The sequence below is a fragment of the Eptatretus burgeri genome, chromosome 6, assembly GCF_056783735.1.
Source record: "Eptatretus burgeri isolate ZD-2024b chromosome 6, Ebu_testis_v1, whole genome shotgun sequence".
Classification (NCBI taxonomy): Eukaryota; Metazoa; Chordata; class Myxini; order Myxiniformes; family Myxinidae; genus Eptatretus; species Eptatretus burgeri.
In genome coordinates, this window is record NC_140966.1 from 50,470,020 (window position 1) to 50,492,585 (window position 22,566).

Below are 22,566 nucleotides of genomic sequence, written 5' to 3' on the forward strand. Positions count from 1 at the left end.
CTCCGAACACACCGCACACTTACATTTGTCTACGAACACAACGCACACTTAAAATAAATAGACTACGAACACACCGCACATTCACAAGAGTCTAGGAACACACCGCACACTTACAATAGTCTACGAACACACCGCACACTTAAAGTAATCTACGAACATACCGCACACTTATAGTAGTCTCCGAACACACCGCACACTTACAGTTGTCTACGAACACACCGCACACCTACAATAGTCTTCGAACACACCGCACACTGACAATAGTCAACGAACACACCACACACGTACAGTAGTCTACGAACACACCTCACACTTACAGTAGTCTACAAACACACCGCACACTCACAATAGTTTTCGGACACACCGCACACTTACAATTGTCGACAAACACACCGCACACTTCCAGTCGTCTACGAACACACCGCACACTCACAATAGTCGATGAACACCCCACACACTTATAATAGTCGACGAACACACCGCACACTTACAATAGTCTACGAACACACCCCACACTTTCAATTGTCTACGAACACACCGCACACTTTCAGTGGTCTCCAAACACACCGCACACTTACAGTAGTCCACGAACACACCGCACACTCACAATCGTCAACGAACACACTGCACACTTACAGGAGTCTTCGAACACACCACACATTTCCAGTAGTCTCCGAACACACTGCGCACTTACAGGAGTCGACGAACACCCCGCACACTTCCAGTAGCATGCGAGCACACCGCACACTTATAATAGTCTAAGAACACACCGCACACTTATGGTCCACGAACACACCTAATACTCAGTGGTCTATGAACACACCTCACACATACAGTAGTCTACAAACACACCGCACACTTTGTCGTCTGCGAACACACCGCACACTTACAGTCGTCTGCGAACACACCGCACAATTACAGTCGTCTGCGAACACACCGCATCTTAGTCATCTACGAACACAACGCACACTTATAGGAGTCGACGAACACACCGCACACTTCCAGTAGTCTGTGAACACACCGCACACTTATAATAGTCTAAGAACACACCGCACACTTATAATAGTCTAAGAACACACCGCAGACTTATAGTCTACGAACACACCGAATACTCAGTGGTCTATGAACACCTCACACGTACAGGAGTCGACAAACACACCGCACATTTACAGTTGTCTACGAACACCCGCACACTTTCAGTCATCGACGAACACAACGCACACTTACAGTCGTCTACGAACACACCGCACACTTCGTCGTCTACGAACACACCGCACACTTCCAGTTGTCTACAAATACACCGCACACTTACAGGAGTCTTCAAACACACCACACACTTGCAGGAGTCTTCGAACACACCGCACACTTCCAGTTGTCTACAAATACACCGCACACTTACAGGAGTCTTCAAACACACCACACACTTGCAGGAGTCTTCAAACACACCACACACTTGCAGGAGTCTTCGAACACACCGCACACTTGCATGAGTCTACGAACACACCACACACTTGCAGTAGTCCATGAACACACCGCACACGTACAGTGGTCTACAACACACCGCACACTTATAATGGTCTACAAATACACCGCACACTTCCAGTGGTCTGCGAACACACCACGCACTTACAAGAGTCTACGAACACACCGCACACTTACAATAGTCTACGAACACACTGCACACGTACAGTGGTCTACAACACACACCACACAATTATAATGGTCTACAAATACACCGCACACTTCCAGTGGTCTGCGAACACACCACGCACTTACAAGAGTCTATGAACACACCGCACACTTACAGTAGTCTCCGAACACACCACACACTTACAATAGTCTGCGAACACTCCGCACACTTCCAGTGGTCGACAAACACACCGCACACTTCCAGTCGTCTGAGAACACACTGCACACTTACAATAGTCTACGAACACACTGCACACTTACAATAGTCTTCGAACACACCGTACACTTACAGTAATCTAGGAACACACCGCACACTTACAGTTGTATACGCACACTCACAGTTGTCTACGAACACACCGCACACTCACAGTAATCGACGAACACACGCACACGTACAGTAGTAGAACATACCGCACACTTACAGTCGTCTCCGAACACAACGCACACTTACAAGTGTCTACGAACACACTGCACACTTACAGTCGTCTTTGAACACACCGCACACTTACAATCGTCTATGAACACACCGCACATTTAAAGTCATCTTCGAACACACAGCACACTTAAAGTCATCTTCGAACACACAGCACACTTACAATCGTCTTCGAACACACCGCACACTTACAATCGTCTTCGAACACACCGCACACTTACAGTAGTCTGCGAGCACAACGCACACTTATAATAGTCTACGAACACACCGCACACTTACAGTAATCTTCGAACACACCGCACACTTACAGTAGTCTACGAACACACCGCACACTTACAGTAATCTTCGAACACACCGCACACTTACAGTAGTCTACGAACACACCGCACACTTACAGTAGACAACGAACACACCGCACACTTACAGTAGACAACGAACACACCGCACACGTACAGTACTCTGCGAACACACCACACACTTATAATAGTCTACGAACACACAGCACACTTCCAGTGGTCTACAAACACACCGCACACTTCCAGTAGTCAACAAACACACCTCACACGTACAGTAGCCTACAAACACACCGCACACTTACAGTCGTCTGCGAACACACCGCACACTTAGTCGTCTACGAACACACCGCACACTTACAGTCGTCTACGAACACACCGCACACTTACAGTCGTCTACGAACACAACGCACACTTCCAGTAGTCAACAAACACACCTCACACGTACAGTAGTCTCCTAACACACCGCACACTTACAATAGTCTACGAACACACCGCACACTGACAATTGTCTACGAACACACCACACACTTACAATTGTCGACAAACACACCCCACACTTCCAGTAGTCTACGAACACAACGCACACTTACAATAGTCGACGAACACAACGCACACTCACAGTCGTCTGCGAACACACCACACACTTATAATAGTCTACGAACACACCACACACTTCCAGTGGTCTACAAACACACTGCACACTTCCAGTAGTCAACAAACACACCTCACACGTACAGTAGTCTACAAACACACCGCACACTTCCAGTCGTCTGCAAACACACCACACACTTATAAGTCTAAGAACACACCGCACACTTATAGTTCACGAACGCACCGAATACTCAGTGGTCTCTGAACACACCGCACACTTTCAGTTGTCAACAAACACACCTCACACGTACAGCAGTCTACAAACACACCTCACACTTACAGTCGTCTAACAAACACACGGCACACTTCCAGTAGTCTACGAACACACCGCACACTCACAGTACTCTACGAACACACCGCACATGAACAGTAGTCTATGAACACCCCGCACACTTCCAGTCATCTACGAACACCTCCACACTGACAGTCGTCTACGAACACACCGCACACGAACAGCAGTCTCCGAACACACCGCACACGTACAGTAGTCTACGAACACACCGCACATTTACAGTAGTCTACGAACACACCGCACACTTACAGTCGTCTACGAACACACCGCACACGTACAGTAGTCTACGAACACACCGCACATTTACAGTAGTCTACGAACACACCGCACACTTTCAGTCGTCTACGAACACAACGCACACTTCCAGTAGTCTACGAACACACCGCACATTTACAGTAGTCTACGAACACACCGCACACTTACAGTCGTCTACGAACACAACGCACACTTCCAGTAGTCAACAAACACACCTCACACGTACAGTAGTCTACTAACACACCGCACACTTACAATAGTCTACGAACGCACCGCACACTGACAATTGTCTACGAACGCACCGCACACTTACAATTGTCGACAAACACACCGCACACTACCAGTAGTCTACGAACACACCGCACACTTACAATAGTCGACGAACACAACGCACACTCACAGTCGTCTGCGAACACACCACACACTTCCAGTAGTCAACAAACACACCTCACACGTACAGTAGTCTACAAACACACCGCACACTTCCAGTCGTCTGCAAACACACCGCACACTTATAAGTCTAAGAACACACTGCACACTTATAGTCCACGAACACACCGAATACTCAGTGGTCTCTGAACACACCGCACACTTTCAGTTGTCAACAAACACACCTCACACGTACAGCAGTCTACAAACACACCTCACACGTACAGCAGTCTACAAACACACTGCACACTTACAGTCGTCTACGAACACAACGCACACTTTCAGTCGTCTACAAACACACCGCACACTTCCAGTAGTCTGCGAACACACCGCACACTCACAATAGTCTACGAACACACCGCACACTTACAATTGTCTACGAACACACCGTACACTTACAGTGGTCTACAAACACACCGCACACTTACAGTATTCGACGAACACACCGCACACTCACAATCGTGAACAAACACACTGCACCCTTCCAATAGTCTGCAAACACACCGCACACTTACAGGAGTCGACGAACACACCGCACACTTACAGGAGTCGACGAACACACAGCACACTTCCAGTAGTCTGCGAACACACCGCACACTTATAATAGTCTAAGAACACACCGCAGACTTATAGTCTACGAACACACCGAATACTCAGTGGTCTATGAACACCTCACACGTACAGGAGTCGACAAACACACCGCACATTTACAGTTGTCGAAGAACACACCGCACACTTTCAGTCGTCTACGAACACAATGCACACTTAGTCGTCTGCGAACACAATGCACACTTAGTCGTGTGCGAACACAACACACATTTCCAGTCGTCTACGAACACCCGCACACTTTCAGTCATCGACGAACACAACGCACACTTACAGTCGTCTACGAACACACCGCACACTTCGTCGTCTACGAACACACCGCACACTTCCAGTTGTCTACAAATACACCGCACACTTACAGGAGTCTTCAAACACACCACACACTTGCAGGAGTCTTCGAACACACCACACACTTGCAGGAGTCTTCGAACACACCGCACACTTGCATGAGTCTACGAACACACCACACACTTGCAGTAGTCCATGAACACACCGCACACGTACAGTGGTCTACAACACACACCGCACACTTATAATGGTCTACAAATACACCGCACACTTCCAGTGGTCTGCGAACACACCACGCACTTACAAGAGTCTACGAACACACCGCACACTTACAATAGTCTACGAACACACCGCACACGTACAGTGGTCTACAACACACACCGCACACTTATAATGGTCTACAAATACACCGCACACTTCCAGTGGTCTGCAAACACACCACGCACTTACAAGAGTCTACGAACACACCGCACACTTACAGTAGTCTCCGAACACACCACACACTTACAATAGTCTGCGAACACTCCGCACACTTCCAGTGGTCGACAAACACACCGCACGCTTCCAGTCGTCTGAGAACACACTGCACACTTACAATAGTCTACGAACACACTGCACACTTACAATAGTCTTCGAACACACCGCACACTTACAGTAATCTACGAACACACCGCACACTTACAGTTGTCTACGCACTCACAGTTGTCTACGCACACTCACAGTTGTCTACGAACACACCGCACACTCACAGTAATCGACGAACACACGCACACGTACAGTAGTCGAACATACCGCATTACAGTCGTCTCCGAACACAACGCACACTTACAAGTGTCTACGAACACACTGCACACTTAGTCGTCTTTGAACACACCGCACATTTCAAGTAATCTTCGAACACACCGCACACTTACAATAGTCTACGAACATACCACACACTTACAATCGTCTATGAACACACCGCACATTTAAAGTCATCTTCGAACACACAGCACACTTACAATAGTCTTCAAACACAACGCACACTTACAATAGTCTTCGAACACACCGCACATTTACAACAGTCTACGAACACACCGCACATTTACAGTTGTCTGCGAACACACCGCACACTTACAATAGTCTTCGAACACACCGCACATTTACAACAGTCTACGAACACACCGCACACTTACAATAGTCTTCGAACACACCGCACATTTACAACAGTCTACGAACACACCGCACACTTACAATAGTCGAAGAACACACCACACACTTACAACAGTCTACGAACACACCGCACATTTACAGTAGTCTGCGAACACACTGCACATTTACAACAGTCTACGAACACACCGCACATTTGCAACAGTCTACGAACACACTGCACATTTACAACAGTCTACGAACACACCGCACATTTACAGTCGTCTGCGAACACAACGCACACTCACAATAGTCGACAAACACACTGCATACGAGAATATAGGAATATGAGAAATATCCGTGGAGTTGGGTTTCTATTATTTCCTGTTCCTACAAATTGCTTGCGGCCACCAAGGTTATAACATGCATCGACACGCACATAAATGGACGCTTCTCCTTTCACCAATAGATTCAACAATCGAATCTAATTTCTCTTGCGGCCCGGAACCAAGCAAAAAAAGTATTTATAATGGCACTCACATCCCACCCAACTCCCACTCCCAACACCTCCCTCACACTCCCCCTCCCCCCAACCATGATTAATCGTAAATATAATTTTTAACCTGTGCAGCAACAAGCCCCAAATATTCCGGCTTGGGTTATTTTCATGTTGCCATTTGCACTTGTTCACTTTCCATATGCTTGGAATCGGCCAACATCACTGCACTCCACAGAAAAGGTGCAAAAACTGACCCCGTTAACTTCAGACCTTTAAATTTACTTGCAATCGTGGAATCCATCATCACAGTTGATATGAAATCCTTCCTTTTCTCCAACAACCTCATCTCTGATCACCAATTTGGATCCAGACGAGGTCAATCAACCTTGGACATGTTGCTTCTACTCGCCAAACAATGGATGAAGGCTCTCAATATCAGACATGAGATCAGGGCCGTCTCTCTGGACATGTCTCGTGCTTTTGATACAATCTGGTATTCTGCCTTACTTTCCAAATTGTCTGTCTTTGGCATCCAAGGCCAATTCCACAAAATAGGTTACTGACTTCCTCGACTCCTGTAACCAACGTGGGGCACTCATTGGAATCCTTTCATCTCTTCTCCCTGTCAAGGCTGGAGGTGCTCCAAGGCAGTTTTTTCAGCCCAGTCCTATTCCTGATCTTTATCAATGATATCTGTGACTCCATAGAAAATCCTCTATCTATTTGCTGATGACTCCACCCTCTGCTGTGACATCCCTGATCCTTCAGACAGGCAGGCCGCAGCCTCTTTCCTATCTTCTTACCTTGAAAAAAATAATAATCACAAACTGGTCAAACACTTGGAATAGGCCTATGTCTTTCAATACTGACAAATCTCACACCCATTCTCTTCCTGAAAGGACTATCTGGAAAACCCTCACATCCACTTTCTTCACAATGTTCTTGAGAAAGTTTCAGTTATCAAAACTCCTTGGCCTCACTATCAACCATGATCTTTCTTGGCAAACCACATTTCAATGTTAGCTTCCAAAGGCAGCTGCTGACCGGGCAACCTCTGTTGTACAAAGTCCTTCCTTAGTTCCTTGGCACACCTGAACTATCCACCTTAGAGGCTTTCATCTGCAGCTTTATAGAGTACTGCTCTTCCCTCTGGGATGGTTCCCCTTCCTCACACCGTGCTCAGCTTGATGCTGTGAAAAGCAAGGCCTTTAAAATTATTGGAATATCCCATGATGAAGCAGAGTCCATGGGTATATCACTTCACCATCGCAGACAGCACAGTGGTCTCTGTCCTCTACCACCTCCTTTCTGGTCATGAACCCTCTCTACACTTTTTGTGCTCCCCCCTCCCCCCTTTCCAGGTTTCTGCAGGGCTCACATGTTCCACCATCACCCCCTTCTTGGGGTTGACTCGGCCTGTCGTCCTTCTGAGGTAAGTGAAATGAGTACCAGTGTACTGGTAGAGGGGCACAGCATCAGCAGCATAGCCACACTTCCAATAAATGATAGCTACTTGGCAGCCAAGTTGCCATACGCAAGAACAGAATAGAACCCCCCTTCTTGTGAAACTACCGAAATCCAGGATCACTGCCCACCTCAACTCATTTGTTCCACTTTTTTTTCCTGCCTGTGGAATAAACTTCCACATCTCTTCAATCACATCCTTCCCTCAAGGTCTTCAAGACAGTTGTTCACCACCATCTCATATCGTCCCCAATCCGAAACCATGATCTTTTCTACCCTCTTTAACCTCACCCCAATCGCTCCTTACAATTTACCCTCCATGGAGTTTCCTTCTGTATTCATCTTGTCCATGTCCACCCCATCCACTCATCCTTTGTGTCAAACTTTTCCACCCCATGCATGCATGTTTTGCATCCTGTTTTTGTCTGTTATGTCCTGATCTATTCAGTGTACGAGCTCTTCCAAGATCCTCAACTATGCATCCAACCCCCACCCCCCCCCCAAAAAAAGACATTTCCATCGGTGTTAATAAGCACAAAAGGTTTGGTTTTTTTTTTTTTTTTTTTTTTTTTTGTATACCTTGGTCGAGGCTCGTATGAGAGCTAACACACAACTCACAGCAAGGAGGCATGAGACAAGAGGGGTGGGAGTGGAAGGGACAAAACATTGGGGAACAGACACAGGTGAACTGTGGAAGGGAGAGGGATGGCGATGGGACGGGGAATATGGCGAGGAGAAGATGGACATTACAGGGACTTTCAAGAAGGAAAGCAGGAGAATTGAAGGAAGTGGGCTTGGGTGGATTATCGGGGTAGAAAAGATCGAGGATTTGGATGGGGGAAGATAAGAGGTGGTGGTGAACAGCTGTTTTGAAAGCCTGGAGGGAAGAATGGGAAAGAATAGAGTGAGGAAGTTTATTCCAAAGGCGGGAAAAAGAGGAATGAAAGAGTGAAGATGAGCAGTGATTCGTGATTTAGGTAGTTTTACCAGAAGGGGGTTGTTGGCGGACCTTGAGCGCCCTGTGGAAATGTGGTTGGGACAAATCGCAGAGAGAGCAGGGGGGCAAGGCTGGAGAGGAGTCGGTAGAAGACAGAAAGACCACCGACCAACCTGCGGTGATTGAGTGAGAGGCCCAAAGACTCAGCTTCATTGCGGGAGATGCCAATGATCTTAAAAGCCCTGGTTTCGACAGCGTGAAGTCGAGAAAGGTGGGAGGCAGGAGCACCAGCCCAGAGGGGAGAGCAGTACTCCATCAGGCTACGGACAAAAGCTTTGTAAGTAGTCAGGAGCTCAAGAGGGCCGAGGAAGGACTTTGCACGACGGAGGATTCCCAGTCGGCGACTGGCTTTTGAGGCAAGGTTGGAAATGTGACTTTCCCAGGAAAGGTCATGGCAGATAGTGAGACCCAGAAGCTTGAAAGAAAAGACTTCTTCCAGAGGATTGTTGAGAAAGTGGATGGGGGGGTTTTGTAAACGGTCCTTTCGAAGAGACATAGTGAGAGTGTGAGATTTGTGTGGATTGAAAGACATGTTCCACGTGTTGGACCAGCTTGTGATTTTATCCAGATCTGCAGTGAGCGAAGAAGCTGCTGCTTGCCGGTCTGAGGGATGACAGATGGTACGGCAGAGGGTGGAGTCGTCGGCAAAGAGAAATAGAGGATTTTCCAGAGAGTCCGAGAGATCATTGATGAAAACCAGAAAAAGAACAGGGCCCAGAACGCTACCTTGAGGAACTCCAGCCTGCACAGGAAGAGGGGATGAAAGAACGCCATTTAGGGCCACACGTTGACTGCGACAGGAGAGGAAGTCTGCGAGCCATGAGTGGAGATGGCCTTGAATACCATGGGAAGAGAGTTTGGTGAGTAGGGCAGGGTGCCAGACTGTGTCAAAAGCACGTGATATGTCCAGGGATACGGCTCGGATTTCCTGTCTGGCATTGAGGACCTCCATCCATTGATGGGAGAGCAGTAGCAGCATATCCAGGGTAGAGTGACCTGGTCTGAAACCAAATTGATGATTGGAAATCAAGCCATTGGAGAAGAGGAAGGATTTCATGTCTGAAGCAATGATGGATTCCATAACCTTGCTGATGATTGGGAGAAGGCTGATTGGTCTGTAGTTACAGGGATCTGTTTTTGCACCTTTTTATGCAGGGCAGTGATGTTAGCAGATTTCCAAGCAGATGGCAGATGACCTTGGGAAAATGAGAGGGTGAATAGAACAGAGAGAGGGTGAGCAAGAGCAGAAGAGCAGGCTTTGAGGACACGTGGGCTGATGCCGTCTGGACCGGTTGCAGAATCTGACTCGAGGTTTGAAAGCAAGCTCTCCACCTTGTCAGGAGAAAAGGATACAGAGTCCAGGGACAGTTGGGTGCGACTGGGTAAAGTGGGTAGAGATAGTGATGGGTTTAGGACACAAGATTTAGCTGCAAACACCGAGTTTAGACATTCAGCTTTATCACGTGTGGAATCAGCAGTGCGGCCATTTGAGGTAAGGGAGGGGATGGAGGGGGAACATACACCAGAAACAGATTTGATTAAACGCCACCAGGATTTTGAGGAGGGAGAGAGGTTTGAGAGTTCAGACTTGAGATGAGAAAGATGTTGTTTTCTGGCTCTCCTGAGGGTAGATACACACTTGTTCCGAGCTTTGTGGAAAGAACTGAGATTGCCCTCAGTTGGGTTTGCTTTCCATGAGGCAAAGGCAAGTTGTTTCAGGACAACTGCCTCACCACAAGCTTCAGTAAACCAAGGGCGGGAGGAAGGGTAAGACAACTGAACACGAGAGGGGATAAATCTGTGCATGAGGGAGAGCAAGTTTCTTTGAAAGAATTCCCAGGATGAGTTGATGTTTGAGAAAGTAGTGATAGGAGACCAGTCTGTAAGTTTGATGGCTGCTCGGAGACCCTGCCAGTCGGCTTGAGTGAAATGCCAGACTCGACGGCGGTGAGGTGGTTCTCTGATGACAGCCAGAGAGATGTCCACTTTAACAAGGACGTGGTCAGAAGAACCAATTGGAGCGAAGGAAGAGCAGCAGATATTGTCAGGGAAATTTGTCAAAATCAGATCCAGAAGAGATGGAGTACCATTGGTTGAGATCCGGGTCGGGAAGTTGACCGATTGAGTCAGTCCCAATGAGTCACAGAAAGCTTTTGCTGATGTCCCATGGCAGGTGAGAGAGGTACCCACACCTAGCCAACTGGCGTGATGACAATTGAAGTCGCCACATAAGAGGAAGAGAGAGTTTGGATGAGAAGATAGAAGATGGTCCATGTTTTCGGAGAGTGAGGTGTAGATGGAGTCATCACTGTTCGGTGGACGGTACAGTACACATATAAACATGAGGTGGGAGTGGAGGGGAAGCCGAAGCCAGAGGTATTCCTGGGGGTGTGGGGGAGTGAGAGCAGTGCAGGGAGAGTGAGGAATAGAGTCTTTGATGAAGAGAGCAACACCTCCACCAGGACGAGGCTCAGGTCTGTCATACCGTAAGAGGGAGTTTGGTTTGAACTCACCCATCTCTTATCGTTCGGCCTCTCACAGGCGTGCATTGTCAGGGGTTATTGTAATACGGACTACAACATATCAACTTTTTGGATGAGTTAATTGGGACATTCTCCAACTGTTTTGTTTTGCAGAGGCACATCCCTTTCTCATCGGTACTTTCAAGTATTTTGGGCTTCTTTAAAAAATATTTTTAGTCGTTTCATTCTGCAATCCTTATCTAGGAAGCAGGAAATATGTCCAGGCCACCTCGATTGACTTCATTATTAGGGATTTCTGCACATGCATGCCAAGCAATCTGGGATGAATTATATAATTTTGAAAGTGCCATATTATACTTCTGGTGGGCTGATGGAAAACAGAGGGAGGGGGATTGGTGACAGAGTACTGGCTTGAAGAGATAGGCCAGTGGAAAATGGAGAAGAGAGAGAGGGAGAGACAGAAAAAAAATAGCACCGCAAAGCGGGCATAACCCCTCAGACCCTTGACGCAAACCAATTTCAAGATGGTGGCCATATTGAAAATCGCAGCACGCCCATTTTCGAAAGGAACCTTCCTCTAAATCAACCCCAACACACCCAGCAAAAATGGATTTAATAGGACAAGGCGTTCTCAAAATTGACGGAAACCAATTTCAAGATGGCTGCCGTGGCGGCCACAGTGAAAATCGCAGCATGCCCATTTTGGAAAGGAACCTTCCTCTACTCAACCCCATTATACCTCGCCAGAATAAAATCAATGTGTGAAGCCGTTCTCAAGTTATTGTCCAGAAACCAAATTCAAGATGGCTGCCCTCGCCGCCATATTGGATATCGCATCGCACTGATTATATTATCGAAAGGATCCTTCCTCTACCCAACCCCAACACACTGCAAAAATGGATTTAATCGGACAAGGCATTCTCAAAATCGACAGAAACCAATTTCAAGATGGCTGCCAAGGAGGCCACATTGAAAATCGCAGCACGCCCATTTTCGAAAGGAACCTTCCTCTACTCAACCCCAACACACCCTGCAAAAATGGATTTAATCTGACAAGGCGTTCTCAAAATAGATGGAAACCAATTTCAAGATGGCTGCCAAGGAGGCCACATTGAAAATCGCAGCACGCCCATTTTTGAAAGGAACCTTCCTCTACTCAACCCCAACACACCCTGCAAAAATGGATTTAATCGGACAAGGCGTTCTCAAAATCGACGGAAACCAATTTCAAGATGGCTGCCATCGAGGCCACATTGAAAATCGCAGCGCGCCCATTTTCGAAAGGACCCATCCTCGACTCAACCCCAACACACTCTGAAAAAATGGATTTAATCGGACAAGGCGTTCTCCTCGAAATCGACGGAAACCAATTTCAAGATGGCTGCCATGGAGGCCACATTGAAAATCGCAGCGCGCCCATTTTCTAAAGGATCCTTCCTCTACTCAACCCCAACACACCCTGCAAAAATGGATTTAATCGGACAAGGTGTTGTCCTCGAAATTGACGGAAACCAAAAGTTGACAGACGCCCAGACAACGCCTATGACTACAATACCCCTTAGCCGATTTGGGCTGAGGGGTAAAAAAAAAATCACTTCAAAATGATTCCACGAGTACAAAGAGAGAGAAACACAGGCGTGCATGCACACATAAACGGACTCTTAAGAAGCCCACCGTTATGCTCATCACATCAAAATGGGGAAGCAGAAGAAAAAAAAACAAATCCATATTGCTTAGTATTGTAATGACAGAGCAAAAATCTAATTGTGGGCTGTCAGGTTAGCCTAAAGGTATGCACACTCTCCGCTGAACTGTCTCGTCTGGATTTGAATCCCGACCCAGCTATAAAGTGTCATCGCGGTGCTTCACATGCAGGGCAAGTCATCAGTGTGTGCCGTCCCTCGGAAGGATGTTAAACTGGGTGTCTCATCTCCCAGCACAATTTGGTGGATGTTAAAGATCCCACTGTGTCCTTTGTGAAGAGTTGGTGAGTTAGCACTGGCTCCCTGGCAAAATTACATTTCATTACAAATTCCTGTCACATTCTGTTGAACGTCATTGCTCACCAGTCAGTTCAAGTATTTTGGTGAAAAAAAAACACGTTCCAGGCCAAACCCCCAAAGTGGAATATTTGGTACCATGAAAGCAGTAGTAGTAGTAGTAGTAAGCAGAAAACCAGTAAATGACAGAAGTTTGGCATGACAGAAGGGATTAAAATTAACATTTTTGTGCTCATTTACATTCAAACCACGAGGTAAGTTCTGGTAATGGTAAAATTTTGAGGCATTAGCCATGGGAACATCCTCAATATGTAGAATTTATTACACATAAACGTTAAAAAAAGAAAAAAAGTTCTTTGTGGAAACTAATGCAATGAAAACGGACCAGTGATGTTATGCCAACCAAACTATTTTTAGGCCTAAATCCCATGGCAAGAGCAAGTATCGTAAATTGTATGTGGATAAAAGAGAGCAGCAATGTTCGGTGACGTGATGGGTGGGAATGGCCAGGAGCATATCAAAATATTATAAACACAAAAATTAAATGTCTGGAACTCAATCCATCAATATAGATCAAGTATGGTACTCAGCATTTCAGATGCCGGAATGCTGTGACAAACGCACCTCGATTCCTAAAGCCTTCAGGATGTCAAGTTTGCACATGGGGCAGGTCCTGTGCCCCAACAACCAAGGGTCTACGCATTGCTGGTGAAACTTGTGTCTGCAACACACACAACCACACTATGATTAAGGAATCTATGAAGTTTATTGATTACAGCTCAACTTTGCGGCTGAGAAAATATAAACAAAGTAAGAGGTCCAACAAAAGATTGCAAGTCTTCATGAGCTGTACAAAGGATTCTTTTAAGCATTTGTCATGCAACACGAACATAGAAAGTTTGACTTGTAAGTCATATGTTATTTTGCCAACAGTTGGATAATATTCATGAATTTAATGGAGCTCATGTACAAATACTTGTCCGACAGGGTGCTGTCGAGGAAGCACAAACTTTCCTTTCAGCTGTCGAGTGTGGATTTGATTCCTGTCCCATCTATAAACTGTTGGATTGGTGTTTCCCAGGCAGGTGCTGCATCTCGTGGCTACATCTTACACAGGGTGCCTACTCTGCTTGTATTAGTGCATGGACGTTAAAGATCCTGTTGAGACTTTTTCATACAGCAGGTAAGGTATCACTGACAGTGGTCTGGTCTTCTCGGATAGTCCTGGACAAAAGGCGCCTCGTCCTTACACAGATTATTTCCGCATTACATGTCACATAATGCAGAAACAAAGTAGAAATCTATAGCCCTTAGCACAGGTAGCAATATACTGCTTACGGTCTCATTCACTCCAAATAAATTCAAACACCCACAGGTGGTCAGAAGTCAAAGGTGAATGGCCATCAAAACAAGCAATTACGGAGTCAGAGAAAGGGTGGGGAAAAGGGAATGGAAGTCAACAACCTCATCAACCCATACCTGCAGGGCAGTACCCGGAGCACCTCTCCCATGCTGTAACTTTCTATGCAGATGGAGCACGGTTCAGAGTCTGGCTGCATTTCCTAAACAATAGATAAGAAACCACACAATTTGTCAAAACACATTGTACGCCACCCTGTACAATTCTAAAAATAGCACCGCAAATCGGGCGTAACCCCTTAGCCCCTTGACGCAAACCAATTTCAACATGGTGGCCATATTGAAAATCGCAGCACGCCCATTTTCGAAAGGAACCTTCCTCTACTCAACCCCAACACACCCAGCAAAAATGGATTTAATCGGACAAGGCGTTGTCCTCGAAATTGATGGAAATCAATTTCAAGATGGCTGCTGTGGCGGCCACAGTGAAAATCGCAGCATGCGCATTTTGGAAAGGAACCTTCCTCTACTCAACCCCATTATACCTCGCCAGAATAAAATAAATGTGTGAAGTTATTGTCCGTTCTCAAGTTATTGTCCGGAAACCAAATTCAAGATGGCTGCTCTAGCCGCCATATTGGATATCGGATTGCGCTGAATATCGAAAGGAACCTTCCACTAAACACCCCCATTATATCACACAAAAATGAAATGAATACGTCAACCAGTTCTCAAGTTATTGTCCGGAAACCAAATTCAAGATGGCTGCCCAAGCCGCCATATTGGATATCGGATTGTGCTGTATATCGAAAGGAACCTTCCACTAACAACCCCCATTATACCGCCATGAAAATAAAATCAATCTGTCAAGCCGTTCTCAAGTTATTGTCCGGAAACCAATTTCAAGATGGCTGCCCTAGCCACCAAATTGGATATCGCATCGCACTGAATATCGAAAGGAATCTTCCTCTACCCAGCCACAACACACCCTGCAAAAATGGATTTAATCGGACAAGGCGTTCTCCTCGAAATCGACGGAAACCAATTTCAAGTTGGTTGCCATGGAGGCCACATTGAAAATCGCAGCGCGCCCATTTTCAAAAGGAACCTTCCTCTACTCAACCCCAACACACCCTGCAAAAATGGATTTAATCGGACAAGGCGTTCTCCTCGAAATCGACGGAAACCAATTTCAAGATGGCTGCCATGGAGGCCACATTGAAAATCGCAGCACGCCCATTTTCGAAAGGAACCTTCCTCTACTCAACCCCAACATACCCTGCAAAAATGGATTTAATCGGACAAGGCGTTCTCCTTGAAATTGACGGAAATCAAAAGTTGACAGATGCCCGCCCGGACAACGCCTATGACGACAATACCCCTTTGCCAATTCAGGCTGAGGGGTAAAAAGCATGTTGTTTTTTCTTGGCTGCCTGAATGTAACAACAAATGTATAAGGTTCAGCTTTAAAAATGGAGGACAATTTACCTTTTTAAATAGCACCATATTTATATGTGATGTAAGGGAAAAGAAACTAGCATCCGTTGAAGACAAAGTCTTCGATATCCCCCGCCATAGTAAATGAGGACAAGTAGCAAAAGGCACCAGTTCAATTTATTCTTGAAGTGTGTACCAAATTTCAGAAAGAAATAGTTAATAGTTTTGCAACTATGCTCTGGAAACAAAGGTTAACCGCAATTATTTCTTAATACCAACATGTTTCCATGGAAAGTGACAGAATTTTTTGGGGGGGGAATCTCTAAATATCAAAAGGCACCAGTTCACCACTTGCTTGATATGTGTACCAAATTTCATAAAATATATCTTGAGGGGATTTGTACTTAAGCTCCGGAAACGAAATGTGACGGACGGACGTACGGACGGCCGTACGGATGGAAGGACGGAACCCATTTCTATATCCCCCGCCAACTTCGTTGGTTGGCGGGGGATAATAAACATTATTGCTTGGCTGCATGCAAGTCTCGCTTGGTCATTCAAAACAAACAAACAAAAAATATTTTCTTTTTTTTTCCCTCAAGCACAAAATATTAACCAATGATCTACTTACACATGACAAACAATAATAACTTTGATAGCATCAATCAAATTCAGATTTTGTTTGCTATCCACAAAATAATCTAATATATAAAGCCGAGTTCGTGCCTGTGGGTGCATGTGTGGGCCTGTGTGGGCCTGTGGGTTGTCCAGCATGGAATAGCCAGCACAGTCTCCAGACGTAAACCCCATTGAGCTGGTTTGGGATGAACTGGACAGAAGGGTGAAAGCAAAGCAAAGCAACCTACAAGTGCCACACATTTGTGGGAACATCTGCAACAGTGTCGGGAAGAACGTTCCGAACAATATTTGATTTCCATTGTAGAAAGAATGCCACGAGTATGTTCGGCTGTTATATCTGCAAAAGGTGGCTACTTTGATGAGTCAAAAATTTAGATTAAATTTTGTTCAACAAAACGATTCCACGATTTCTTTTTTTATCTGCAATTGTTTATTTGTTCTATGCTTTAATTTCAGAGTACATTGAAACATTAAACTGCTGAAATTTCAGTAAAAACTGGAAAAATGGGGGTGGTCTCAAACTTTTGACCGGTGGTGTACACTTTAAAGTTGTATGAAATGTACATGTCCACTTTTGTACACTCAACATCACCTCTGAGTTTATGTACATTTTAAAACTGATCACAAGGTACGTTTTCATTACAACGAAAATAGACATGATTCATATTTGAGGTCTTTACTTTTTTTTTTAATGTCCTTTTGTTGGTGCTCTGTATGTACTGTTTGCTGTTGAGATGTCCAGGGGTGTGTTCAGTTATCAAGCAGCTAGCTAGCGCTTGCCAAGCCAGCCGTTCCTTAACGGTTTCTGATAGAGTGTTTGCTTGAGTGCTTAAGCCACATGGTGAGCGCTTTATAAGAAACATGGAAACTGAACACTACCCAGATTCATTATATGACGACGAGTATAAACATTTATACCATGACTTATTTCAGCCATAATCGATTAATTCATCCCTCAGAGGGTGGGGTGAGAAGAGGGACCCAACGTTGCCTGGCAACGCCAGGCACCCTTGCTAGTAAATAATAAAGGCCAGACCTGGCAATACTCAGCCAGAGACATTCATAATGCGAAAATTTTTAATCTGACAGGTATCAAGCTCTTTTTCTACAGTCGAAAGGGGCGTTACATTCCAGAAGCATCGATTCCACACGACGCAGTTGCTTTACATTGCTATACTGTGCAACAAAAAAAAGTCCATGACATTATTTTACACTTCTCTGTAAGCCACAAACGTACAATCAACAGGTTACAAATTACGCAAATACCACCGAAAAGGCTTCTTCCAACTACACTCTTCTTAACTGCACAATGTTATAAACAGCCTACTGCATGGGGATAATCAAGTAATATTTGCGCAGTATTGCATTCGTCAATGCTGCAAGAAACGGCACATCACAGACATACCTTGCTATCTTGCTGAACAGCTCGCTGGGGTAGTCTGTTGATGGCATGTTTTGCCACATTTCGAAGTTTGAGCTGCATGCCGTGCACAGGAGACACAGAGGGGAAATGACCGACAGTTGGATTAGTTGGTGGTTCAGAAAAATAGGCATTAAGCAGAATACGCTTGCCAAATGATTCACAACACCAAAACAGATGATCGAAAAGGTATTTTGAGGTGTATGCAAGCTTACATGAACTTTGGCTTAATTATCATGCCAATGGTTGAAAAAACGTGGACGCAGTTGGCGGTATTTAAAATGTCAGCTTTGTTTTGCATTGCATAGATTCTTTTCACATTACTGTCACGTAATGCAGAATCAAAGTGGAAATCTATATACCTAATCGCAGATGGAATTCGACATTTACAAGCAGAAAGAGAAAACAGAATTGCAAGTGAAGACCCGGTCTCAATGTATTGAGACCCAGTGTCATCAAAAGCCATCGAAATACTGTATTACAAAGGTGGCAAAGGAAGGTAGTAGGGAGGGGGAGGGGGGAGGAGAAGAGCCTCACAGTGATCTCAAGCTTTCAGTGAAGCACAAGAGCTCATACATAAATTACATGAAGAACAAATTCAACATGAGGCGTCAGTGTACTTTTACCTTGATTTTAAGGATATTAGTAGAGATGAATGGACAAGGATTTGAACTTGATACACTAGCACCAAGAGGCCATGGGTTCAGATGAGAATGCAGCAGGACAAAAATAATTGCATAAAAACAAAAATATTTAAATATAGAAAAGAGAGAAAAGAAGAAAAGACAAAAATAAATAATAGTGTTAGCACAGTTGGAGAGAAAGTGGAAGAACATTGTTGGTGTAGATACATGAACGTTGGTGGTGTAGATATAGTGTAAGCTGAATGGATGGAATTGCCATTATCTGTCACCCACCTTCCATGTATTATATAAAGGGAAAATAGGTTGGTAGGGTAGTGGAGGGGAAGGGGTGGTGATTTCCCATTTTTATGTAAGGAATATATAGATGTAATATAATAGGTTTATCTTACTTTAGTAAAGCTTACTGTCAATTTTGTGAAGTTAGGAAGTGATTGTTGACAGGAATTAAGTGATATTACACAAGTTCAACTTGTTTTCACTCAACTTAAACCCTTCCAAATGTTTTAACACCTGTACTGTAGAGATTGCTCCACTTGGCAAAATGTTTTCTTCTGCTAGCGATCTTTAGCCTCTAATTTACTTTTCTTATAGTAATATGCAACCAATCAGCAGTTTATGAGTTATTGTACACACCAGGCCCCATCCACACCCACAATCAAACATCCAGCATGACCTGACCTTGACAACCCTTCCCACAACAAATAATCTTCAAACATTCTCCTCAAATAAATTTAGCTATGTTGAGCACAGCAGACTGCAATCAAATTGAGGTGAGAGTAATAATTCTTTTAACCCTCACACATGAAGCGAAAAGCGGGGTTAAACAATTGGTTCACTTTATCTGTCTGTCTGTCCGTCTACATACAGTGCCAATAGATTATAGAAAGTCTAAACCCCCTTTCAAAATTTTCACCTTTTGTTGCCTTATATCCTGGAATTAAATTGCATCAAATCAGAAGTTTTAATCTCCGCCATCAAAGATGGATGGAGGTTACTGTTTTCACCCCTGTTTGTTTGTGAACAGTATTACGGAAAAACTGCTGGACAGATTTCGACGAAACTTGGTGGGGGGATTAGGTATGGTCCAAGGATCATGCCATTAGATTTTGGACTTGGTCCAAAGTCCAATATGGCCGCTATGGCGGCCATTTTGAAAAATTATTTGAATTTTTGTTTTTGCATTTCTACATGTTTTAAGTCATTTTCAACCAAAAAAAAATTTGTTCGAGAAAAAAAAAATCAAAATGTTGCAACTTTTTTTTCAAAAAAATTACAATTTTATTTGAAAATTATTTGAATTTTTTTTGCATTTCTACATGTTTTAAGTGATTTCCAACCCCCCCCCCCAAAAAAAATTTTGTTAGAGAAAAAAAAAGGTAAATTTCCACCTTTTTTTTCAAAAAAAATTCGATTTTATTGTTTTGGCATTTCTACATGCGCGTCGATCTAGTTTAGTTTATTAAATTGTGGTTCAGTAGAGTCTGATCCGTTTTGACCGACAATGAATAGGATATCAGGTTCACTTAAGTGACCCAGCAGTATTGGCGGCGGAGGTTTTGCACTCTACCGAGTGCTCCCCCTCTAGTTCCACCTTTATTTACACATTGTAACCCACAGCTTCCAAGTGAAAAATAAATTCTACAAATTTCAGAAAATGAATTAAAAATACAAAACTAGAATATCTTGGCTGGATAAGTGTCCACCCCCAGAGTTAATACTTGGTATAAGCACCTTTAACAGCAATTACAGCTGTAAGTGTTGGGAGATGTTTCTACCAACTTTGCACACCTTGATTGGGCAATATTTGCCCATTCTTTTGTACAAAACTGTTCAAGCTCAGTCAAGTTGTGTGGGGAGCATTGATGGACAGTAATTTTCATGCCATGCCACAGCTTTTCGATTGGATTTCGGTTGGGGCTCTGACTGGGCCATTCAAGGACATTTATAGTTTTGATCCTTAGCCACTCCAGTGTTGCTTTGACTGTGTGCTTCGGGTCGTTATCATGCTGGAAGGTGAACTTTCGTCCCAATTTCAGATTTCTCGCAGAGGGCAGCAGGTTTTCCTCGAAGATTTTTCTGAATTTTGCTCCATCCATTTACTATTTGATCCTGACAAGTGCCCCAGTCCCTGTTGATGAGAAACATCCCCATAACATGATGCTGCCACCACCATGCTTCACAGTAGGGATAGTGTTATTTTGGTGATGTGCTGCATTGGGTTTGCGCCAAACGTAACGTTTTGCATTTCAGCCAAAAAAGATCCATGTTAGTTTTGTCAGACCACAAAACTTTTTGCGACATGGCTTCAGAATCTCCAGTGTTTTTATTTGCATATCTCAAACAGGACTTAAGGTGGGCGTTTTTGAGTAATGGCTTCCTTCTTGCCACCCGACCGTACAGGCCAGACTTGAGGGCTTTGGATATTGTTGTCACATGCACACAGTGACCAGTCTTTGCCATAAAGGCCTGTAGCTCTTTCAAAGTTGCCATTGGCCTCTTGGTGGTGACTCCAATCAGTCTCTTCCATACTTGGTCATTTAGTTTTGAGGGATGGCCTGATCTAGGCAGGGTCTTGATGGTACCATACGCCTTCCACTTCTGAATGATTGTCTTGACTGTGCTCCAAAGGATATTCAAGGCCTTTGAAATATTTTTATACCCATCCCCTGATCTGTGCCTTTCGACAACTTTATCCCGGAGGTCTTTTGAAAGCTCCTTGGTGCTTATGGTCGAGTCTTTGCTGTGAAATGCACTACCCAGCAGAGAAAACCTTCAGGAACAGCTGAATTATTCTGAAATAATCAGAATCACAACAATTTAACACAGGTGGAGGATAATTAACTTGGTGTGTGATTTTAAAGGTGATTGGTAACACCTGAGCTAACTTACAATTGCTATTATAAGGGGGTTGGACACTTATCCAACCAAGATATTCTAGTTTTGTATTTTTAATAAATTTTCTGAAATTTGTAGAATTTGTTTTTGACTTGGAAGTTGTGGGTTACAATGTGTAAATAAAGGTGGAAAACACCAGATTTAATGCAGTTAAATTTCAGGCAAAAACACAACAAAAGGTGAAAAATTTGAAAGGGGTGTAGACATTCTATAGGCACTGTACATCAGTTTATTATCAAGGAATTACTTAATTTAGAATGAATTATATATTTTAATACGTAGAACATGAATCGGAACATGATTCGGAACAAGAATCTGCAGTTTAGCAGTACTTTGGCTCTGAAGTTGGCAAATTGTATGGAATCTTGTCCCAAGCATGCTTGTGCGGAGTAGTAAGGTCATTTTTTAAAATCTGTCTGCCTGTCTGGGAGGTAAAGAAATTGAAAATCATTCCAAAAAGGAAACTTGCTGTTTTTAGAGACATCATAAATGACACTAAACATTAGTAGAAATACCTCATGTAACATTTTAATAAGGTGGTGTAAAACCGTGCTTCTCAACCAGTGGGACGTGGAGCCCTCACAGGTGGGCCGCGAGGTCAGCAAAAAAGAAAAGAAAAGAAGTATATAAAAAAGGGTCTGATCTTACAGTGTAAGACTTAC

The 22,566-nt window shown here is 44.3% G+C and overlaps 1 protein-coding gene across 3 annotated transcripts in view; it reads right to left on the minus strand.

The window, feature by feature from the left end:
- Positions 1-22,566, minus strand: part of LOC147024757 (E3 ubiquitin-protein ligase RNF130-like) — a 64,485-nt gene that overhangs the window by 8,347 nt on the left and 33,572 nt on the right. For all 3 annotated transcript variants that reach the window (XM_085884997.1, XM_085884996.1, XM_085884995.1), the window contains exons 5-7: positions 18,351-18,422; positions 14,990-15,072; positions 14,135-14,231 (exon numbers count right to left, since the gene is read on the minus strand). In XM_085884997.1, coding sequence (XP_085741123.1) covers positions 14,135-14,231; positions 14,990-15,072; positions 18,351-18,422 — 252 coding nt within the window. The remainder of the gene's footprint in view (positions 1-14,134; positions 14,232-14,989; positions 15,073-18,350; positions 18,423-22,566) is intronic.